General features: G+C 39.3%; 2 protein-coding genes across 3 annotated transcripts; both read right to left on the reverse strand.

The window, feature by feature from the left end:
* Positions 1-540: 540 nt before the first annotated feature.
* Positions 541-12534, reverse strand: capn9 (calpain 9). The gene is made up of 20 exons (XM_031741337.2): positions 12273-12534; positions 11326-11395; positions 11117-11235; positions 10099-10232; positions 9753-9921; positions 9564-9647; positions 9138-9223; positions 8492-8569; positions 7780-7940; positions 7429-7583; positions 6605-6813; positions 6332-6368; positions 6166-6246; positions 5512-5569; positions 3940-4004; positions 3619-3687; positions 3431-3509; positions 2471-2587; positions 2297-2355; positions 541-2054 (listed from the first exon to the last, which is right to left on the reverse strand). The coding sequence occupies exons 1-20, from the start codon at positions 12444-12446 to the stop codon at positions 2028-2030; spliced, it is 2031 nt and encodes a 676-aa protein (XP_031597197.1). The 5' UTR covers positions 12447-12534; the 3' UTR covers positions 541-2027.
* A 4522-nt stretch (positions 12535-17056) lies between these two features.
* On the reverse strand, positions 17057-23325 carry taf5l (TAF5-like RNA polymerase II, p300/CBP-associated factor (PCAF)-associated factor). Of its 2 annotated transcripts, none has more exons than XM_039613453.1 (5): positions 23260-23325; positions 21933-22074; positions 20625-20729; positions 19291-20051; positions 17057-18042 (listed from the first exon to the last, which is right to left on the reverse strand). In XM_039613453.1, exons 2-5 carry the CDS (start codon positions 22069-22071, stop codon positions 17245-17247), a joined length of 1803 nt encoding a protein of 600 aa, XP_039469387.1. In that variant the 5' UTR covers positions 22072-22074; positions 23260-23325; the 3' UTR covers positions 17057-17244. The 2 variants fall into 2 exon arrangements, with proteins under 2 accessions (XP_039469387.1, XP_031597180.1); XM_031741320.2 differs by lacking the exon at positions 23260-23325 and adding an exon at positions 22552-23155.
* Positions 23326-23348: the final 23 nt, after the last annotated feature.

Here is a 23348-nt window from a genome sequence, read left to right on the forward strand (position 1 = left end):
ACTGCTGACTTCCTAAAGCAGCTAATTTTCAAATGAAGGCACAGATATGCCCTCAGTATGTCTTTAAATTTCTTTATTTCTTTCTTGTGTATAAAATTATTGAGGAAACATGAATGAGACACACTGTATGCATTCTCCACAGCTCCATCAACACACACTGTAGTTAATACTATAAAGTAATTTTTTTTTTTGTGTGTGTGTGTGTGTGTGTGTGTGTGTGTGTGTGTGTGTGTGACCACACCTTCATTCAGTTCTACACGTACACCTTGAGTCGTTGCGAAAGAATCCAAACAACACAAGAACTGAAAGCTGTCACTCCACTGTCACAATATCTCACACAAAAGAAGTAATGTCTACTTTTTAGAAGAAAAAAAAGAAAATGTCTCATTTAAGCACTTAACATCACAGAGCACGGAGTGTTTTGGAGTTTTCTTTTTGTATGGTGTCTTTAAGAAAAGACAGAGAAACCTTGGCTAGATCCAGTCACTGTGCACTAGGAGGTGACATTCCACTTTCCCAGAAATTGTTTTGATACAAGAATAGCAGTGCAAAGAATTTTATTTTAGATCACTCTGATATTTTTCCATGTCTTATTTTAAACATTACTGGTTGTCAATTAATGGATCCTGGTTTTCCAGTTCAATCAGCATTTTTTGTCTTTCAAAACTTATCTCTACCCAATTTACACTCCAGGTATTTTTACAGTGATTTTCTTGTATTAAGGTTTGTCTTTATTATATTGATCAATTTGGGGGGTCTCTCTTTAGTGTTAAAGTAAAAAACACAAGCACATTTTGTGTCCTGAATAAAATGTTGGAATGTTTTAATTTGAAAACTAAATGATCAGTGTGTCTGTTTAATTGTAGTTTTCCATGTGATGTCATAGAACAAGCTTGTCACGTAATCCTGTACTAAATATCAACAGCTATTTGTATAAATCTATTTTATCAAACGACTAATGCAACAATGCTAAAGTCCACAAAAACAAGTAGGCCCAAAATCTGGCTTGAGTAGTCCTCCAAAAAAATTCATGTAAGAAAAAAGACAAAAACCAAGTTTTATTTTAAAATGATTCCCACTCAAGCAGGGAGCAATAAACCAACAGAAAATAAACCAATACTTTGTCCAAAAGCTCAAGTCAATAAAATTTAGTTCAAGCACTATGACAAAGCATGCTGCAAATGAGAGTTTCTGTTTTTGCTATCCTTGAAGTCATTCATGTGCAAATTACATTCTGCTGATGTGAACCGATCCAATTCATTACATTTTTTCAGGGGTGGAACCCAGTGAGAAGATGGCCTTCCTGTAACAGCTAATTTCCAAGTTTAGGCACAGACAGGTTCATTCATTCATTAATAGCTGCAGTTAGCCTTTTTCAGTTTTTATCATAATTAAGATAAGATGCAATCAGCTAACAGAAAAAGGGCCTTAAAAAAATCCTCAAAATTTTAAGATTTATTCGGTGTCATAGCAAAAGGGAACTGACAGTTAATTTGAGTTTTTTATGTAAACAAAAACAGTACGCATGTATAAAGGCACTCATGTTGCTGCCACAGTGAAGTGAAGTTGTTAGTCAAGGCAGTCTGTTGCATGTGATTGCCTTGAAAGTGAGTGTAAGAGGGTCAGTTGCTCCTTTAGTTTTTTAGTTTTCTCAAAACTACTAAAAGTCAGACTGATTTGCACAAGCAGAATTCGACTAGACGAGTGTGAGATTGATGCAAACTTGCCAGGCAAACACTCTCATGCACTTGGCTGCTTTACAGACCCAGCTGTTAAAGTCCTACATTTGAGCTCACAGACTTGTACCATGTCAGAGGCAGTGAATACCTGCAGATGGACCCACGACCAAAATTATAAACCACTCCCATTCAAAAACAATTTAGCTCAGACAGTGTTTTCACATTACATTTCAAATAATAATAATAGCACAGAATCTGAAGCATGGCGAAGTTTAATATTCACAACATTGCTCTTAAAGATGATCTGCTGTGTTTTGTTCCTCCGCTGGTATCCGTTTCAGTTCCTCCTCATACGTTCATCGACAACATCAGGAACTGTGAAGCAAAGAGGAAAAAAGTGCAGTCAATTTAACACGACTGGCAAAAGCATGAAGGCTGTGAACGCTACATCCTAAATCTGGTTAGTTATTGGGAGATAAAGGAAGCATAAAATGTCTGACAGCCTGACTGTCACGGGACCTGGATAAACAGATCCATCAGGTATATGAGGTACAGTACAGTAGAAGATACAGTAGAAAAAAACTCAGGACTCATGTGTGGCGTGTTTGTGGTTTTACCTGCATGATGTTCATTTGCACTCGTCCCCTGTTGAATTTGTCCATAGCCTGGAAAACTCCTGGATAAAAAAACACAGCAAGTCTTCTCTCTGATCTTTATGTATTTTTGTACTTATTGTGATCCATGTTTCCCAAAATGTAAACCAATCTTTTAACATAGTCTTTTGTACATACTGAACATGTTCTCCAGACGGACAATGCAGGTGAGGTAGTCATCAAAGTCAATTTCGTAGTTCTCGTCAGCAAACCTCAGCCCCACCAGCTGCAGGAGCTGGTTGTTCAGTTGCATGCCTGCATTGGGGGGAAAACAGCAGTTATCTTTGAAACTTTGATGTTCAGATAAAAAGATTTAGATTCAACTTACCGAAGACTCAGGACAGGTTTTCTTATTCTTATTATAATCTTATCTGATTATTACTGTTAATATTCATTAAAATCATTATTGTAATGTTTGCAGTGTCATAATTACTGCTTTGATTAAGAACAAACTAAAAATATACTGCTATACTATATCTACTAACATTTTTAATAATATTATTATAAATAATAGTTACAGGGAATGTAGCTGGTGATATTACATGTACATCTTATGAAACAACTTTATTTGAAACAAGTGCAAATTCAATGTGTCTTGAATGTATTAATGTGTCTTGAAAAGTGCACATCGGTAGCTGAACACAATATTTAATTGGCAATTGGCACTTCACTAATCCCCCTCAGAGATATTTACACCGGCAGACTTCAGCAGAAAGCCAGTATCATCAATAAGGACCACTCACACCCTCGACACTCATTCCCCCCCCCCCCCCTTTGACCTGATGGACCTGTAGCGTTTACCAGATGGGGGGGCATCTGGTAAACGCTACAGGTCCATCAGGTCAAAGACTAACAGACTCAATAGAAGCTTCTACCCACAGGCTGTCAAACATGCCCCACCTCCACCCTGATTGGAAGATAGATAGATAGATAGATAGATAGATAGATAGATAGATAGATAGATAGATAGATAGATAGATAGATAGATAGATAGATAGATAGATAGATAGATAGATAGATAGATAGATAGATAGATAGATAGATAGATAGATAGATAGATAGATAGATAGATAGATAGAGGGGCTTGGGAACTCTCACCTGCGGCTTTGAGAGCACCACGAAGCTCATAAGATGACATCTTTCCTGACCGGTCCGTGTCAAAAGATAGAAAGAGCATCTGTAACAATAAACGTTTGTGGTTAATAGTCTGAGCAACAAAGAAAAGTGCTCCCCCAACTTTCATCACAGAGTTCATTTACAGTTTTTCAATATAAATCAACACATACAATCCACTTCTTCATCTTTTCCCAGAAGACCTTAAACTCTTGGAACTCTATCTTTCCCGTATTGTCCACCTGGTTTACTGTGTCAAGAAAAAAACCTAAGAAGCATTGTGGAAAATAGCTTACCCCCAAAACCATTCTTTCTGTCACACATAAACAAACACACACAAAATATCAAAAAAATAAATAAATTCGATAACGTTGTATTGTGGTGCAATATGGACATGTTGGCATAAGTATCACTATTTTAGTGAAGCATCCATTTAGGGCAAACAAAGTAACACGATGGCAAGCATAGAATGAGTCAGTCACTTGAAAGGATACATCCATAAGATTGATGATACTGTGACAGGTGCTGAGACTCAGGCCATCAAATTTGATCTCTTTTCCTGAAGATAAAGGGTTAAAGTGGTAGTGATACAAAAAGCATAGCTGTATGCAATAATGCAACACAAAATCCGAAGTTTATGAATCATCTCTGACCATTAATATAAGGCATCAAGATGTGAAGAGAAAATGTATACACTGTACACAAAAGATAACAAAAAGTATTTTGCTATGTGATACTGACCTCACAGGTGTTTTAAATGTATTTAGTTCAATCTTCAAATGATGTTTAACATACTTACAACATATGGTTCATTGAGTGTGGCTTGTTATTGTATTGTTTTTGAAAGTTTTTTAGTTGCTATTAAGCCACTAAAACTTAACAACAACATAAAAGTTATTTATTTTTGCCACAGTCTGTTATCTTACTTGTGACACTTTGATTCTTATGTTGGCAAAATCCAATGTAGGCTGACCAACCTCTCCTTTAGATATCACCCTAAAACAATCTGTAGGAAGGAAATGTGCTTTTTCTGCTTGCTTTTCTTAAATAAATATAAAAAAACCTCTTAGTATTAGCTTCACATTGTCATGGTTCTGGGTCATTTGACACAACCTTTTGAGTTTATGGTGTTTTGTGATTTCTTTGTATTATAATGCTTTAGTATTCTATTTAGTATTGAATAAGTCCTGGGTCTGTTCTGTTTAATATTTATGTAATATTTCTCTTTTCCCGTCAATGTCTCATACCTGTGTCTCCTGTCAGAGTCTGTCATGTTCTCTACATGTTTCCTTGGTTATGTCTTTGTCTCCCCTTCCTGTTTACATGTTTCCCTCCTTGTGTTTCGTTACATGTCTCCCTGTCTGCCAGGTGCGTTCATGTGTGTTGTCCCTAGCTGTCTTATGCTCTGGATTTGCTCCTCACTTATGTCTGTGTCTCGCCTCCTGTTTCTACTTCTCTGCCCCCACGTCAAGTCCACGTGTCTCAGTCTCTATGTTTCCTGTTTTATTTTGATAGTCTCATGTTCCATGTTCAGTGTGTTTAGTTTTGCTTCCCCTGTGGCATCATGTTCATTTGTATCAGCTGTGTTCCCCACGTGTTTCCACTTCCCTCGTCACCCTCGTGTGTATTTAATGTGTAAGCCGCCATTCAGTCTTTGCTGAGGGGTTTGTTTTTTATGTCTTGTGTTCCAGGAATCCATGCATCTCAAGTCTAGGTTTCAAGTTCAGTGTGTTTCCATGTTTAATGTTAATTTTCTTTGCCTTGGTTGTCTTTGCCCTTTGTTTTGTATTTTTCTACTGGCGCTATTAACTGACTATCTGTTTAAAATGAAGTTCTGTCTGCTTTTGGGTCCACACCTCATCTCCACACAGTCTGGATCCGCGTACTGTGACACACATTCTAGGAGAAATTACCTGTACATCTGACTTTTAACAAATATCAGGCGAACAAGTTAAGCTTCAAACATCACAAATGTAGAACTTAATTGCAGGAGATATGATGACTGCATGAAAATGCAGAAAATGGTCTGAAAAGTGAACAAAAACCAGAAACTTTCATTCACTTACTTCTGCTGAGAACACCATTTAGCATTTCCTGAAGCTCTCTGACAGAAATAGCCTGATCCTGTAAAAATTATAAAGTGGAAGAGATCAGTGAATTCTGACTAAAGAAAATTGCAAAAATAATACCAAAATAAATAAATACCATGATGGATGCAGAAACAGAAATAATCATCATTTGCAGATCTGAGCTTTTTATCACAAGTATAACCAGCTCTTTTCCAGTGTGTTTATATTGTTATCTTAATATGTAATTTTCTCATTAAAAATAGATGTTGATAAATAAATCACGTAAAGCTCATAAAATTGTTATAATTTAGGTTTTTTTGTTGTATTTCTGCAACATTCATACTGCAGAAAAATTATCATTATTCTTCTTTCTTTTTAAGAAGCTAGCCTTTAATTGTGGTTTGGAGCTACGCATATTGTTTACTGTGGGTATTTTTTCACAACAGCTGTGCACTTAGTGTACTGTAAAACTAAAACAATGAAGGCTCAAAATTTCATTTCAAAATTCCAGAAATGGTAAAAAATATTTGTGGAATGTGATTTGAAAATGTACAAACTAGACAAACTTGCTCTTATAAAAACACTACTAATCTGTACAAATGAAGGATGCTGTAAACACTGTTACCCTAAAGCTGAAGATGCTTTTCTTACCGAGCCAGCCAGCTGTTCAAACAGCCTTCTGAGGCCTTTCTCCTCCTTTGTCTCCTCCTCTGGAGGGCTGGGCATGGGTGGCTGATGGAAACAACAGGATCAGTATAAACACATTCAGCTGCTTGATTGACTGAGCAGGTAATTGGGCTTCTGGTTATCTACTTACATCTGGCAGGTCGGCATCAACGTTGCTTCCCATCTCTCTGTGAAGAAAAGGCATAGCTTGTCAAGAAAGGTTTTATGACACTTAGCAGTTAGGGTAAGGGTTGAAATGAAATGAAACCCCCTCAAATTTTGTTTAATCAGGTTATTAAATAATTATTCCTTGATACCCAAAAGAGTCTGAAAGTTTTTCTTTCAGTTCTCTTTAGGTTTGATATTGCTTTAACTTTTTGTTTGCTCTTTTAGTTTCGTTCCAGAACTAGAGCTGCACACTCACAAAGCTTCAGCCTTTGTCTCAGAGAAGACACGAATAAGAAAGTCAGCCTCGTGGTGGGGCTGGAAAGTGGTGGGAACCAGCAGGTAGTGTCCAGGAGGCAGCGTGAAGCGTTCTGCGACCTCCCGCATGTTGATGTAGGTTCTGCTGCGTGCCTTGGATGCATTGTAACGGAAGAAGTCTTTCCCCACATGGTCCTCACCCTCTGGAGCCTGAACAAATCGGGAGAAAAGACATTAAACTAAATTTGTAAGTAAATTTGTAACAAAAGAAGAAAGTAAGTAAATACGAAGGAGCGAGACAGAAGTGCAAGGCTGACTTTTTAAAAATATAACATATGTTGAAATGCAAAGAAACTATATCACTAATAAAAAACATGTCCCAAAACTTTTTATCACTAATGAACTTCTTTAGCAGATGGTGTTCGTCCAGTGTGTTTGTGTCCAAATGGTCATTTCTGGTGCATTTTTAAGTCTGTGCATTCTCTTCATTCTCTCGTAACTCTATCTTCTTGTGAAGAGATATGAAATGCTTAAATACATTTATATTGGACAGAAGAAATACATTACTGTAATATTTCATGATTTCTATTGATATATTTAACATGTGCATAAAAAGTCTGAAGTTTTTGCTAATATTATTGCTCATCTGCAAATATCTGTTTCTTTGACTCAGTTTATGGCTACTTTAAACTAATGCCAAGACTAAGTCTTTCAGAAAGGGGCTAGTAAATGTGTTCTGCAAGGACCAGCACTACGCCCCATGCTATTTATGATAACATAATAAAAAAAATGGTTAAAGTGCACAGTCTACAGTGTTTTTCAGACCTCATACACAGCAAAGCCAATGGTCTCCAGGTCCAGGCCTTCTTTTCGCAGTTTTCGTCTGTTCTTTTGCATCAGCGCGATGACCACACTGCAAGTATTATCACCATCAGCATCGTTCAGCAAAAGCTTGAACTGAGGGTTGGTCCAAAATGTGTCTGCAGATTAGAAATGCAGAACTTTTTGAGAGAGCAGTTTGAGATAGAAATGCCAACTGAATTCTGCATTTAAACCAGTTCATGTCAAAATATAAATAGCAAAAAAGGAAAATCCAACGAAATCTCTAAGTATGCCTGATACTTTGCTGAATTTGTTTGTCTGAAAATGTTTGATTTGTAGATGTATTGATCTCACCAATGTAGTTCCTGCAGCCTCCAGCAGTGGAACCCCGAATCCAGTTCCCCTCAAACACATTGACTGCCCACTGATGTTTTGTGTCCTCAGTCAGCGAGTCAGGACTCATGTTGCAAATCTCCACTTTGTCATAGTTCCTCTTGAAGTCCTCAAATTCCATCCTGGAGTTGCAAACAGCAACAACATTGTCACTCCTAAACTAGCACAGCTGTACTGTGTGTGAATTTTGGAAAAATTCATCCATCTAATCATTAGCAAGGCTTAAAGTTAGGACCACGGACTCTTTAACTGGGCGACAACAAAGTCTGTAGCTGATAGCTGGAATTGGCAGAGATTAGCTGGCTCAGCCTAAGAACATGCAAACTTGATACAGCAAGGCGGCAACTGGGATTTGAGCCAAAAACATTCTTGCTGTGAAGTAATAGTGCTAACTATTGCACAAGAGTGTGAAATTTTATAGTTTTAAAAAAAAGCCTAGCTGAAGTTTGTCAACAATGCCTGAAACTCATTAACGTTAATTTACTATTTTGTCCAAGTGAGAGAAACATGAAAATCTATGGCAGTTCATTTTTGCCATTTTATTTCATTCCACTGCTACATTCATATACTACATATGCAAAAATATTATACGACAATGTGAAGAAAAATTTGGAGACTACTAAACATATTACACATCTTAATCTGTAGTTTGAAATTTATTATGTGGACTCACCAGAATTCACCATCATCTGCTGAATTCTGCAGTATGCGAGTTTTTTCTGCACTGTCGACATAATTCCACTCTCTGGAACTGAAAAAAAAAGAGCAGAGGATCTGTTACAACGTTAATCAGAGAAAAAGTACCCACTATCAAAATTAGAACTATTAAATTTTCTTTGGACAATTCTTTTTCCCTTAAATCTGTTGAAAATCAAACGTGGAGTTACTGAAATTGTCTAAATGTGAAATCTGGGAAAATTTCAGATATTTGAATAATATTATTCGATTGGCCCTTTGGCACCTGAGCGTCTCAGGGGTACCTGGGGTGTAATTACCGTTTTTTGTGGCCAAGTCAATGATGATTGCATAATAACTTGGAACACAGAATGACTGAATGCATATGAAAACAGAAACCAAACATGTAAAACATCTACATATAGACACAACTTTTTTTTACTGTTCAATAATAGGCTGCATCAGCCGGACTGTGAACCATATTCAAAGTAACAAATATATTGTGTGACTATAGACTAGAGATAAACTACGAGGAAGACTCTCACGCACAGACTCTTCAAGGAGACCTGCTTTTCATGTGGAAGGGTGAACTTTATACAATATGTGTAGTTTCAAGGTCAAAATAAAGTTTTCTTTATTCTTACTTATCACTCCAGGCACCGTTCCACTCAACCTGTCCCCAGGGGTTTCTAATCCGGACCAGCTTCACCTTCTGACCTCTGGCATTCACCTAAAAACCCAAAAACAATATTCTGTGACTACATTGTTTAAAAGTATATGTTCTACAGTTTTTAAGTCTGGCTTTTTATTTAAATGTGAACTGAAATGTAATTAATGTGTCTTTGTAGGATTTTAGGTGTTGTTTTTATTTTTTTAAAGCCATTGTGTTTAAGGTAAAGGCAATTTTTTAAAGATGGAAGTTTCATATTCACAGATGTACAGTTGCATCTGTGCATCTAGTATTACAATTACCCTGAGTCTGTAAACTTCTAATTACGATTATTCAGCAACAAGTGGCTTCCCCTCATTATTCTTACATCTGCTGCTGAGACTGTTACTGAGACTTTTACCTCTTCTACACCTGTGATGGAGTATGCATGTCCTTTCACCAGGCCTGTGGAAGTCTTGGCCTCTGACTCTGCAGAGCTACTGATCTGAAGAAAACCAAAGCATGCAGAGAGAGTTAAAACACAGTAACTGAGCTGATATGTTGAGTAAACCTCATGGGCAAAAATAAAAAATTAGATTGTTTGTTTTACATCAATAGAGCATCCCATCATTGAGCCTCGGTCCAGGGCTTTCTTCATGATATTGAACAGGTCCCCTGGAGCAGCCTTGGTCTCATACATTTCACCCACACCACCAGTGAAGTCCTCCATGGCCTCCATTGTGCTGCCACCCTTCAGGGCTTCATAGCTGCCGTTCAATCTAAAATAAACAGAAAGGGAAAAAACGTCCTAGTGTTTCAGTGCAATTTAATTTAATTATATTTATACAATGTTTATTTAAATAACCTCTTGTCACATGTTTAACATGCATGTGACAAGACGAATGGAAAGATAAAAGACAACCAAAATATTAAGATGTTATGTTAAGTTATGTTACTTGGCGTAGGCTTTCTCCAGCAGCGCACTCCAGAACTCATTGCTGGAGGCCGAGTGGAGCATGATGAGTCGATTTCTCACTGTTGGCAGTCTGTCGTCCACAACCACATCGAGCCATTTGTTGTGGTTCCAAAACTGAGGGACCATCAGAGAACAGAGAACATGTTACAAGACAGTGTAACTAACAGAGGAACCAGTGAGTTTACTGCCTACACCGACTTCACACAAAGTGAAGAAAATGTTTGATTACTTAAAATAATCTCACTTGTAAATCTGTTTGTTGGTTTCTGTTTGACTGAAATGTGTTTTTTGCTTGCAACACAGTGTAAAATGTAAAAAAGCACACACACACACACACACGCGAACACACACACACACACACACACACACACACACACACACACACACACACACACACACACACACACACAATGCAATGATTTACAAATGCCGTAAATCCGTATTTTATTCACAATAGGAAAGATATTAAATGTTTGACCTTAAGACATTTTACTGTTTCATGAATAATATGAGCTCATTTTGCATTTGACTGTAGCAACATGTCAAAAAAAGGTTGGGACTGAGGCAACAAAAGGCTTGAACAGTAACGGTACTGAAAAAAGACAGCTGGAGAAACATTGTGGAACCCATTCTTTTGAATGGGTTGGGCACTGCATCTTTTTTCCAATCCACCCGCCTGCTTAAAATGTACTGCAAATACACTACAGGCTGTGTTTTAACACATTATTAACTGAACATTTTGCCAAATGATCAATCAGTCAAAAAGTGTTTAACTTTATGTTTTCTGGCGTTCTTTTAATGTCATCAGTCTCTTTTGTTGCAAGTTCTGGAGTCGCTGAAGCACAACAATTTTTAAAAGAACATTCAAATGCATGACGCTTCTTTAAACGTGCTGTCCTCCTGGTTCTTTTTATCCCTTACGTGTTTGCTTATTCCAGGAAATACTGCAGTGTGTAAACATCTTTGTAGAGTCTGTTATTATGATCAGAGAATCCTACCTGGAAGTGAAAGATACCAGCATATCTCTGATCAAATTCCTGGTCAGGTGGGACAACTCGGGCCAGGGCTTCTTTTTTCATAGTCAATGAAGCAACGGCTGCCAGGAGCCAGCAGTCCCCTGTTGAAATAAACAAGTGCCACATTAATAAAACCGTGAAATATGTGAATATTCAAGATTTAACAGGAGTTAAGTAACTTGAATACCAACCGAGCTGTCCTTGGCAAATGTCTGTTCTGTCTGCGCCATCTAAGATGAACTTTGGGTTTTTGCATATCTCCTGTTGAAGGGTCACAAAACAGGAAAACAAACTGGTCGGTTTATTTTTTAAATGACAGGGGAGACCGGTGTGTTTGATAGGTGTGTTCACATTCCAGCCATATTAATCGGCTGGAATCCCAGTCAGTGCGCACAAAATACACAGCACACAAAGCACACACCCAGGACAGAAATGTGTAGTAATTGTAACGAGCATGAGTTGTGAGTTTGACAGTTTGCTTTAATCGGGTCAGCTCTGTAAGAGTGTTAACAGGTAAAGATATTGGAGCTGAAGTGTACGATAAGAAACAGTACCCAAAGAAATGAAGGAGAAGATGACATAGTTTGAAGGATTTCATGAGCCAAAAACTCATGAAATTGTACATAAATGTCTCAACATTAAGTTGATCAGCGAAAGCAAACCTCTCGCAGCTGCAAGAGGAGCAGCTGCAAACCAGCCCACTCCACTTTTACTTCAGAAAAGTTGGCTCAGAGTGGTACAAATTCCTGCTGCACTCAGCTATATTTACACAGTTCACCTGCAGAACTGGTTTTGCTGCCAAAACTACAAGTATTTCATTACTTGGTTAAGGTTCAGAGTAATAAAAACAGAGTTTTGATCAACTTTCATTTTTTGAATGGAATCATTTCAGTAATTTGTCGTCTAATGTTATCAGTGCTTTTGCAGTCACCTGACATGGACGGCTGAGGTCATGCAGTTCATGTAGTTAATGTAGATGTAAACATGCACGTTTTTAAGGGTATGAAAAAATCACCAGATAATCATTAGATAAAACATACTGAAGTCACTCAGTATTTTGAAATTCATGAACAGTACATGTGCATCTAACAGATTTCAAGAGCTCTTTTGAGTATAAGAATGCTCAGTGCATACATACCGTGGGCCTCTTCCATTCAATCTGGACAGGAACTTTCTCGCTGAAGAAGAGAGAGGAGTCCTTGGCAGGGAAATCTGGATCCTCAAACAGGACTCCCTTCATGAGACATTCATGTCTCAGCTGCTCAAAGGATTTCCCATCTGACTGTGTGTTCTCAGCCTGGCTTGTGGACATCTTCTCTTTTGGGAAGAATCTCGGCGAGTGAAGGAGAAGCAGGTGAGGTGACGCGTGATGGAGTGCTGCTGAGTGTTTGATGCAGAGACAAGTCTGACAGGTGGGTAGGGCTGGAAGGTCCACACCCTCCAGACAGAAACTGGTTTGTCCTCCTGCAGCAGTCAACCTCACCCCTCATGGCTTGCTCACACTGTGCCGTCTGTTCTCTTTATCTATTTCTCTTTTTTAAGAATTGGCCTGCCAAACACTGGGAGAAGTTATTCTTGATTATTTTGCATCGCTGGAACTGATAGCAATGATCTTTGCCTAGCATCTAACTGGGATCTGTTAGACTTGTAGAACCAAACAGAGGGTAACTGCTTATTTTGCCATTAAACTTTCACAGTGTTGAAAAATCAATCTACTTAAAGGATTCAAATTTGTGTCTGCTGGGACTTTTATAAGGAAATTACTTGGCCTGGATGTACTAGCGCAACATGGCTTTCACATGGAAACAGAGAGAGACAAATATTTTTTTAAGGGGGCAGGGCTGAGACCACAACTGATGCCTGTGGTGTTTTTTTTCTGTGACAAATCATTAAAGGACAAATGGTCACCCCTATCATTTATTAATGCTCGAATGTCATGTCGCAGATTCCAAGTAAAGCAAAAGAAATAATTAAATAATGCAGAGTGACTACTGAGTGATCGACACTGTCTGTATCAGCCTCAGCGTCTTTTCGTTTTGTGTCTCTGGCCACAGTAACAGGGTTACAGATCAAAGATCTATCTGTCCCTCCCTTTTTCTCTGAGCAGTGCAGACAGATTTAGGGTGTGCCAGCATAGTATCTGCACCACCCTGCCTATCTGACCCACAGCAGTGACACTTCACACTGTCAGGTATGACATCCACATTCCTGTCCCACAGTCACTGGATTCCTCTCATAGCTGAAGAAGAACTTGCACTGAGCTGTACTCTTTTGGGTTACTATTTAATTAATGTACTTGTGACCTTAATTACACAAATAAAAATATGGGTGATGTAGTTTTGCAGCATCCTCTACCTTCTCTTTGTCTAACTCCATCAACTGTACTTGGTTGTATTACTTCAAAAAAGTAGCAGTAAGAGGTACAGTTGCTATTTAGGCCAAGATTTACAAGTACAGAAGCATCAAACATATGTAGTAAACCTTAGTAACAAAAAGTAGAATATTGGTTATTGTTAATATTTTAGTAGGGTCTGACTTCTCTTCTCTGAATAATGTAAATTTAATGTCAGAATATTTCAGGATTTACTCTGCCCTCTACTGTCATTTAGTCTCCTTACATTCACCTGTAGCTCAGGCAGTAGAGCAGGTCAGCTGCTAATCAGAAGGTTGGCAGTTTGATCACTGGCTGCTCCAGTCTGCATGCCAAATATCCTTGGGCAAGATACTGACCCCAAGTTGCTCTCCAGTGTATTGGAGTGCGAATGTGTGTAAAGCAATGAAGCATAAAAAATTGTGGTTGTGTGAATGAGACACATTAGCATGCTTTGGCTGCTACTACCATGACCTCCCGTTTACCCAGTTTTGGTGCACAAGTTAATTCACCTTTTATCACAGTAGCTATGACAAATATAAGCGAGCCAGTGTAGGTTTCATGTGCATCTACACATACATATGTGTAGATCAGGGGTGGCCAACTCCAGGCCTCGAGGGCCGGTGTCCCTGCAGGTTTTAGATGTGTCCTTGATCTATCACAGCTGATTTAAATGGCTAAATTACCTCCTCAACATTTCTTGAAGTTCTCCAGAGGCCTGATAATGAACTAATCATTTGATTCAGGTGTGTTGAACCAGGGTGTTATTTAAAACCTGCAGGACACCGGCTCTTGAGGCCTGGAGTTGGCCACCCCTGGTGTAGATGCACGTTTGTATGTGCATCTGGATATGTGTGAGATATGTGCATTCACTTGTTTTTGTTATGTGGATTTCTCCTAAATGAAGCATGGTGCATTTTAAAATGTGCTATACAAATAAAATTAGCATTTCTATCATAGTGTGCAGCCTTCGCACCAATACAGAAACGTGAAATGTATAAATACAGCTATTAATGCAGCCAGTAAAATATAAAGGATCAGCACTTTATAAAATTCAGTTGTCAGGTAATCAAGGATAACTGAGATGACGCTAACTGAACTGGAATTCTGAGGTTTTTATAATAAAGTATAATATGTGCTTAAGTACTCAGAAAGCTAAGGATTATGGTTGGATTCTTATATGACGTATTACTTTTCAGTGTCCTTCATTGTTCATCAATATGATACAACAAAAAAGGAATAAAATCTGACATTGTTAAAAAGAAATTGTTATTTCTTGTTTTGGACTACAAAAGGAAACAGAAAGTTTGGTGACCACCAAAAGAAAAGTTACAGGCTGGATTTATGAATAAAACATCAAACCCTAACCAGACTTTATATGAAATAACCCAGGAATATCTGTATTACCAGGAAGGCTCCCTAAAGCTTACAAAAATAATGTCTATTTACAATTTTTATGAATTGCACAGTTAGATTTTTTTTTTCCAAAAATAAACAAACCAAAAAAACAGCCTTCAATGCTTAGAAATGAGAGTTTTTACACCCACAGCTACAGCAGGCACTCAGAAACGACCTGCTGCTGTGGAACAAGAAAAAAATCATGTTTTTCTGCTGTTAATTCACAATAACTTGCTTGTCCCTGAAGAACCTTTAAAACGTAACAATTTTTAAACTTGATAGGATTTATAAATGTGGTCTTGTCTACCAGCATTCCAAAAGCCAAACATGATATCAGTTCCATATCTCATTTCACAACTGAAAAGTGAAAACAAAAACAAATATAACAGTTATTCCATTAGCAATATAGCTACCAACCAGTGATGGACATGTGAACCAAACAGAACACTAAACAATGTGCAATGCTGGAGACGACCCTTAACAGTCCACAATCATTTCTTTAACATACTTTCGTGTGTTTTCAGTCCAGTCTCTGCTGCCAACAAGGAGCAATATTGGGCGATTATGTTGAGTGGTTTCAGGATGGTGACATCAAATCTCTTTAACCTAATACATCTTAGAAGCAATAGTTACTCTCAGTGTAGATAGACCTAGATTAGTTAGGAAAGTTATTTATTAGCAGGAGGCCTGATAGTTATTTACTGGAAGCATCTACCTACATGTTAAAACACACCGAGCAACATTATCTTTGTAACGTTCATTTTGTCAATATTGAGCACATCAACACAAATAAATCAGCAGACTTCTCATCTTCCTAAATCAGGTAATGAGACAGTTGTGAGAGGACATGAACACAGGTTAGTTTCCTTTAAAAAAAAAACCACAATTACTGTGGACATTAAACTTTCTGAATTAAGACAAAAATTCAGAACAAAACTACCATTACCAGCCTTCAGTGTCAATCTGCCAGTAAGAGCGGCCGTGTCAACTTATTTCCTGCTCTGCCACAATGCAAACATCGAGTTGGTTCAGAAGTGGGTGTGGCTGAAAACAACTACACTCTGTGAGCATGTGCAAATAAATTTCACTGTCACCTATGGCGCAAAGCGCTTTATAGCCAGCTACCCTAACTTATTTTGGTCCCATGTATGCACCTCAGTATACCAGACTCTATATACTAAGTGCATGCCTGTGTAAAAAAAACTTTCATACCTTCAAAGACACTGATACAGTTACTGCACTGAAGACAAACTTGGCAGGAGGTGGTTCTGTTCAGTGCTCTTCTGATGGCGATTTACGTGATTACAACGTGGATTCGACTCAACTGAAATCCATTTTACTGAACAAAGGTACGCTATGATGAGTGTAAAGAATCTATGTGCCAAATGGCCATGTGAAGTAACATGCATTCAATTAGTGATAAAGAAAATGCGGATATATATATACTTTTGTTTGGTCCTGATTTTCACTAAATTTTACACATCATTCATTTTCATTTCTGGTTGTCACAGAGTATTCAGTCACTGCATTTAATTTTGTCAAAGATCTTCAGCAATTTCCACATCGCCATCAGACCTGAATGATCTTCTTAAAAAATTAAATTAATTTGGTTTAAAATGTAACAATAAGCTGTCGTACTCTGCAAATGCACGGCTGCACTGAGACCACAAAGAGTGGTTTTCTTATTATTATTTGCAGTAACAGCATTTTGCTTTGTATATTATTTACAAATAAATAATATCTGCCCTATTCCTTTTGACTAAAGGTGGTAGCATTTGGTTCATTTTGTGAAGAGTCAAAATACACGTCAAACACCAGAAGCAGAGCTTGAATTAGCAGTGAAAGCTGATAAAGAATTGTGACAGATGGGGTTTGGGTTTAGGCTTTGTCTAGCTGCCTAACCCAAAGAAAGCCCGGCAATGTTGAACGCACTTTATTGTACACCTCTCAGGTTTGAAATATTAAAGTTTTCTTTTGGGGTAAAGCTGCCTGATAATGTCAGTTATTCCAACAGTAACAATATTTCCTGAATTTACATCACAACAGAAAAACAGAACTTCACAATTTTTAGACCATCAGTTAAACAAGAAACTGTGAGATTCTTCAATATTGACATATCATGAATTCACTTTGGTAATTTATTTCTTTATTTCAAAAAAAAAAAAAAAAAAAAAAAAAGCCAGTTCATGAAGAATGAAATTTGAAGGAAAGGAAACAAAAACATGTATCTCTGTTTTTATGCCAAGAATTAATGAGCAAAACAAGGAACGGGCTCCTGAGTTTCAGACATAGAGAAACATTCAGCTCTCGCCCAAAAGAGCACCAGATGTGACAGCTACATCTACTGCTCCGCTTTCTCTTGTGCGGTTCCCGTCACCAGCAGCAAGTTGCAGGCCATAAACTGGACATTGAGCACGTTGCTGGTGTTTCCAGTGTACATTCCCACCAATTCGCTGGACGAGCTGTCAGCTGACGTCCCACCGTGTGAGTTGCGGATGTCCCACACCCGCACTGAGTTGTCCATAGATGAAGATGCCACTAGGCTGCTGTCCGGACTGAAGGACAGGCTGGTGACACTATCTGTGTGTCCTCTTAGGTCTTTGAACAAAGTCCCAGATGCCAAATCCCACAGCTTCACCCGCTGGTCCTCACCAGCGGACGCCAAGTACTTGCCATTCGGTGAGAAAGCAAGTGACAGCACAGGGCCACGGTGGCCCGTAAAAAGGCGAACAGACGCCCCCTGCTGGGTGCTCCAGAGCCGCACAGTCTTGTCTGTGGAACCGGTGGCTAAATAGTTGGAGTTCGGGTGGAATTTCACACAGTCAACATCAGAAAGATGCCCTGCATAGAGCCTCAATGGGTATGTCCGGGAGAACGTCCAGAGACGGGCGGTGCGATCGTGAGAGCAACTGGCAAAGTAAAGGCTGCAGGGGCTGACGTCCACATCCCATACTGGGTAGACATGCCCCTGGTAGAGCACCGTGTTGGTGAAGCTGCCCAGGTCCCAGTAGCGGATGGTTGTGTCCTCAGAGCACGAGAGCAAGCCGGAGCTGTCTGTGAGGAAGGCGGTACGAAAAACTGGGCCGCTGTGACCTCGCAGCGTCTTTATCTCACTGCCTGAGCTGTCCTCTTCATCTACCTTGGAAGAAATGATGAAAGATTACATAATTATACTTGATTTTGTTCCTATGCAGCTTAATCTAAAAATAATGTACATCATTTATTTTCATATTAAAAATCTAAATTTGCTAAATAATTTAATCTTTAACTCTGCAGGTCTTTTTAAATCAGAGCCACCATCTACAAATGAGACCCATCTCATTGCTAGAGATCGGAATTGGATGATTTTCAGTGCACCCCACCACAACAATGTTTCTAAAAACAAACCTAATCAGACAGTGACATCACCATCGCCATCGCCCAGATAAACATGGATATTTTAAAAGGAGTTGAAGTGAAGTGGCTAAAGTTAAAGATATCCAGTGCGTAGAGGCAGCCATAAGCTAGCAACCTTGGTATGTGCAAGCAAAGGAAAAAAAACAAAACAAATTCAAGGTCCCTGTTGTCTAATGAATTTATAAATATACTGAAAAATAAACTATATAAAGCTGTTGCTCCTCCTTTTGTTTGGCAAGGTAAAACTCATTTTATCATTTCTACCTCTTTCCAGTAGCAGAGCACTTGGTTTCAGATGTTTCAGTGAAAGAAGATCTTCTAATTAACTCCAGCTTTGGAGAATAATATTGGGGGCAATAATTTCTTCTGTTATAATATTTTTTAAGTATTTGCATTGAAGACAAACTAAATTGTTTGTATCTGCTGTAATTTATGGTTCATAGAAAGAAAATCAGTAACAGCAGGTTACACATTTTAACTGAGCAAATTGCAATTGGTTCAGCTCTGCTCACTACATCTTATCAGCCTTCCCTTACATTCTTGCTGCAATCATTCTGTCACACCTTTGACATACCTCTCCACCTGCTCCACCCTGCCTCCACTCCTTTCTTCACCTCTTGTGCCTGTTACTTTGGAAGGTTGCCCTCAGATATTTAAACTTATGTACTCATGTCAACGTCCACTCCTTGTGCCTGCAACTTTCCAACATCTTCCTCTCATTCACATACATGTAATTTGTATTTGCAACTCTTCCATCTGCACCCTACTCTCACTACAGATCATGTCATCTGCAAACATCACAGCCTGTCCGTCACCACTATAAACAAGACTTCACCAATGTGTCTCTGTTCTCATGACAAACTTTGTCTTGTCCTCAGGATTATTTTCTCATATTTTGTACACCAAAAGAAACGCATGCAAATTTTAAAAAAAGAAAAAGAAGATATGGAAACAATTAAGGTGAAGACTTCTCATAACAATGTCTACTTACTTCCTCCTCCAGTACGTCACATGCCAGGTGGATGTGTGACACATCAGCCTGATGGGGTCTGGCCTTAAGCTTTCTGGCACGGAGGCTCCACAGCTTTACCGTGGAGGTGTCAAATCCACCGGCCAGCAACCGACTGTCAGCCGAGACCTCAGCAGTGTTCAGCATCTGCTCCGTGTGGTGGAAGGCGTAAAAACAGACAGTGGTGAGTGACGGTGGTCCCTCACGGACTTTCTTGACGCAGTCCTGCAGAGCCTCGAGGGCTGCCTCATTCTGTGGGATCCCTGCTGGGACCTCCACCCCATCACCACTCTCTGTTCCATCCACTCCGGCCCAGGAGGAGGTGGAGTTTGGAGCAGCTGTCGACCCGCAAGCAGCTCCATAGAGCTGGTAGTCTGTCCGCCTCGAGGCACTGACCTCCAGCTGCAGGTGTGTACTGAGGATCCTACAGAGGGCGCTGTTGTCCTCACTCTGCAGGTAACGCAGCAGGTAGCTGTAGGCTGGCTCCGTCAGGTGAACCACATATTTGTGCTCTAAGAAAGCATTCAGCTTGGGGTTGGTCACAATGTCTTGTGCACTGAGGACATGGCGGAGCTGCTCTATGATGGTACACTGCTCACTGTCCTGAAGAAAGGCGCCATGAAAACGACTGTAAAAACCATCCACAGCCCCCTTCAGTCCAAAGCGCACCATGTCCAGGTGGAGGTAGACGAAGAGCGGATAGAGGACACTGCTCACCTCTTTTGCCCAGGATATGTCTGCTTCTATTTAGTAGAAAAAAAATATGTATATTTTTTAGGCTTTTGTAATCAATAACAACAAAGGTTAACAATATCGTAACACAGTTCCATCATCTCATTCTCGATATCCATGTGGAGCTGTTTGTATACAAGCCAATAATAATCCATTTTGTTATTCATGCCCTTTCAAAAAATGTAAATGAATAAATAAATAAATACGAACATAAATGTATGAAAGACAAATGTTAAAACCAAAGTTTGTAATCCATGTTTCTCTCTTAACAGTCAGGACAAAACAATGTGGACTCGCACAAAAACAGCTTAAGAAATGTTGACAAAATGAAAAAATATCAGCCCTGGATGGTCAATAATACAAAAGCACAATTATCAGAGAAAATAAAAATATTTAAAACTGCAGTAATATGTCATCTTTCAGAAAGAAGCCCCAGTCATCCACAACCTTTGTCTCTTTCTGCTGTTTAGGATGCAGCTTTACCACTACCTAAAAAAGTGGAGCCGAGGCATAAACTTTGGGAACAACTACAATTATAGATGTGCAAGTCTAGACTCATCCACTCAGTGATGTAGAGCTCATACCTGACAGGAAGGTGCGGAGCTTGGAATACTGAATCTCATAATGCTGTGGGTCATACTGGCATGGTGCAGCAGAAACGACATTGGAACATCCTGACTCCGTCTGCACTGCTCAGACATAGAGAAAGAAGATACAGAAGAAACCAGAAAAAGTGTTAATTACATAGAATATTGCCAGTCAAAGGGTCAAATACATTACACTGCATTATGAAAATAGATTATTAATCTTAACCAATTATCCTAGGGACACAGGTGAGCTGGAACCTATCCCAGCTGTCTTATGGTACACCTTAGAAAGGTCACGAGTTTAACACAGGGTTAAAACAAAACAAACAAAAAACACAGTCTCAAAATCACTTAGAATCACCAGTTACCTAACACATTTCTCTGCACTGTGGAATTAAACCCAAGCAGGCCCATGGAAACTCAAAATCCTGCTCCTCACATACAAGGTCTTAAATAATCAGGCCCCATCTTATCTTAATGACCTTGTAGGACCATATCACCCTATTAGAGCACTTCACTCTCGCTCTGCAGGCCTACTTGCTGTTCCTAAAATATTTAAAAGTAGAATGGGAGGGAGACCCTCCCAGTTTGGATTCGGGAGACAGACACTATCTCTACTTTCAAGATTAGGCTTAAAACTTTCCTTTTTGCTAAAGCATATAGTTAGGGCTGGACCAGGTGACCCTGAATCCTCCCTTAGTTATGCTGCAATAGACGAGGCTGCCGGGATTCCCATGATGCATTGAGTTTTTCCTTTCCAGTCACCTTTCTCACTCACTATGTGTTAATAGACCTCTCTGCATTGAATCATATCTGTTATTAATCTCTGTCTCTCTTCCACAGCATGTCTTTCATCCTGTTTTCCTTCTCTCACCCCAACCGGTCGCAGCAGGTGGCCGCCCCTCCCTGAGCCTGGTTCTGCCGGAGATTTCTTCCTGTTAAAAGGGAGTTTTTCCTTCCCACTGTCGCCAAAGTGCTTGCTCATAGGGGGTCATATGATTGTTGGGTTTTTCTCTGTATGTATTATTGTGCGATCTACTGTACAATATAAAGCGCTTTGAGGCGACTTCTGTTGTGATTTGGCGCTATATAAATAAAATTGAATTGAATATAGACAGCTTTAGGGTCTACAAGGTTCATGCCCAAAACCAAATCCATGTTGCACTGAGGCGGCAGTGCTAATTTTTGCAGTGAAGCCAATCCTGTGGTGTATGTGTAGTGTTTTCGTGTGATCAGTCTTTTCTCATAACTATGTGGCTGTGCGATCTATTAATTAGGCTGGAATCATCATCATCATCATCTTACCCGTGAGACTTGCAGCCATTTCTTCGGAGGACTGGTAGAGCTTGGCTCCTTTCAGGGAGCCGTCAGTGTCCACATACTGCCTCCTCTTCAGGTACTGAGCCACGGCATACTGGATCTGCTCAGTGCGAATCCGCTTCATGACCTTACGAGCACAAGCTACAGTGTCAGACACCTGGCACTTTTCACAGCACCTTCCTTCTCTCGCTCATCCACCCAATAAGTCGGAAGCATATAGTAACTGTTTTCGTGCTCACAACGGACTACAAAATACGATACATGTCTGTGATTACTAAAAATTCTCATTCATCATCTCCATGGTCAAATTAAACCTCTTGAGCACAGCATCACCTAGTTGCTAATTACATAGCAAAGCAACGCTGGCGTGTTTATGTTACAAGCATTACAAAGGGCCCAGCTAGCACAACAAAGATACGTGCCAACTAACCTGAAAGTCAGCAAAGAACTAGGCATGCAGTGTAAAGCTGTCAGGTTTCGACAGTAGAGGAGGATGCTTACACCAAGCTAACTGGCTAACTTCCTAATGCTAGAAGTGGGCCTGCCCGCTAAACTTTTAGCGGGATTAATGCCGTACCATCATTATTTGGACATTGCTACTTACTGCATAACGTGTTGCTGTCCGCCTTCAGTTACTGTGTCCAAACCGACCGCTTTTAACGCATCACTGTATCTGGCTATAACTACTATATCAACGTCGTTCGCTGCCGCTCCATCGTGGTTATCCAACCCTGTCAGACTCCATCAAATCATGCTAGCTAAAGCAGCTAAGCTAGCTGGCCGCTCTCATCTTTAATCAGCAATTCTAGGTGTCGTTAATCTACTGCTTTCGCCTGGCTCCCGTTAGTTTCAAGCTCAAGGGTAAATCTATAGATAACAGATTTCCTGAGAAGAAAAAAATCTTAGAACACAGTTATTAGGTTGATAAAATATAATTGTTGTAGTTCATAAAAGTCAGCTACTATGATGAGATGCACTGAATAGTTTGGAGTCTCCTGAAGATCTGATGTCATCTTGATGACATAAATTTGTGTTTGTTTTATTTTATAAATTTATATGTAAGCTTAAATTTACTGACCCAGAGGCAGAATTGTCTCTGCCAATCCCTGCTGTACAGAAATCTGTGTGAAAGTGCACTATTAAGTCACTAAATTAACTCTCACAGTATTTAGCGTACTTAACTCACTTTTTAAGCCCCTTAAAAACGTAGAATCAGTAGAGCGGAGTAATTTAAATTTTTAATTTTAATTGGATGAATATGGCCTACATGAAAAAGTGTGTGTGTGTTTTTCATATAGTCTGACTGACTTACCCACACAACAAGACTTTGCTCTGTGAAAGTGTTACAGTTGTAAAATCTCGTGTTCGAGTTGTAAATAAAGTTTTACGAAATAGGCGGAG

This window comes from Oreochromis aureus, linkage group 6, assembly GCF_013358895.1.
Source record: "Oreochromis aureus strain Israel breed Guangdong linkage group 6, ZZ_aureus, whole genome shotgun sequence".
In the NCBI taxonomy this organism is placed as follows: domain Eukaryota; kingdom Metazoa; phylum Chordata; class Actinopteri; order Cichliformes; family Cichlidae; genus Oreochromis; species Oreochromis aureus.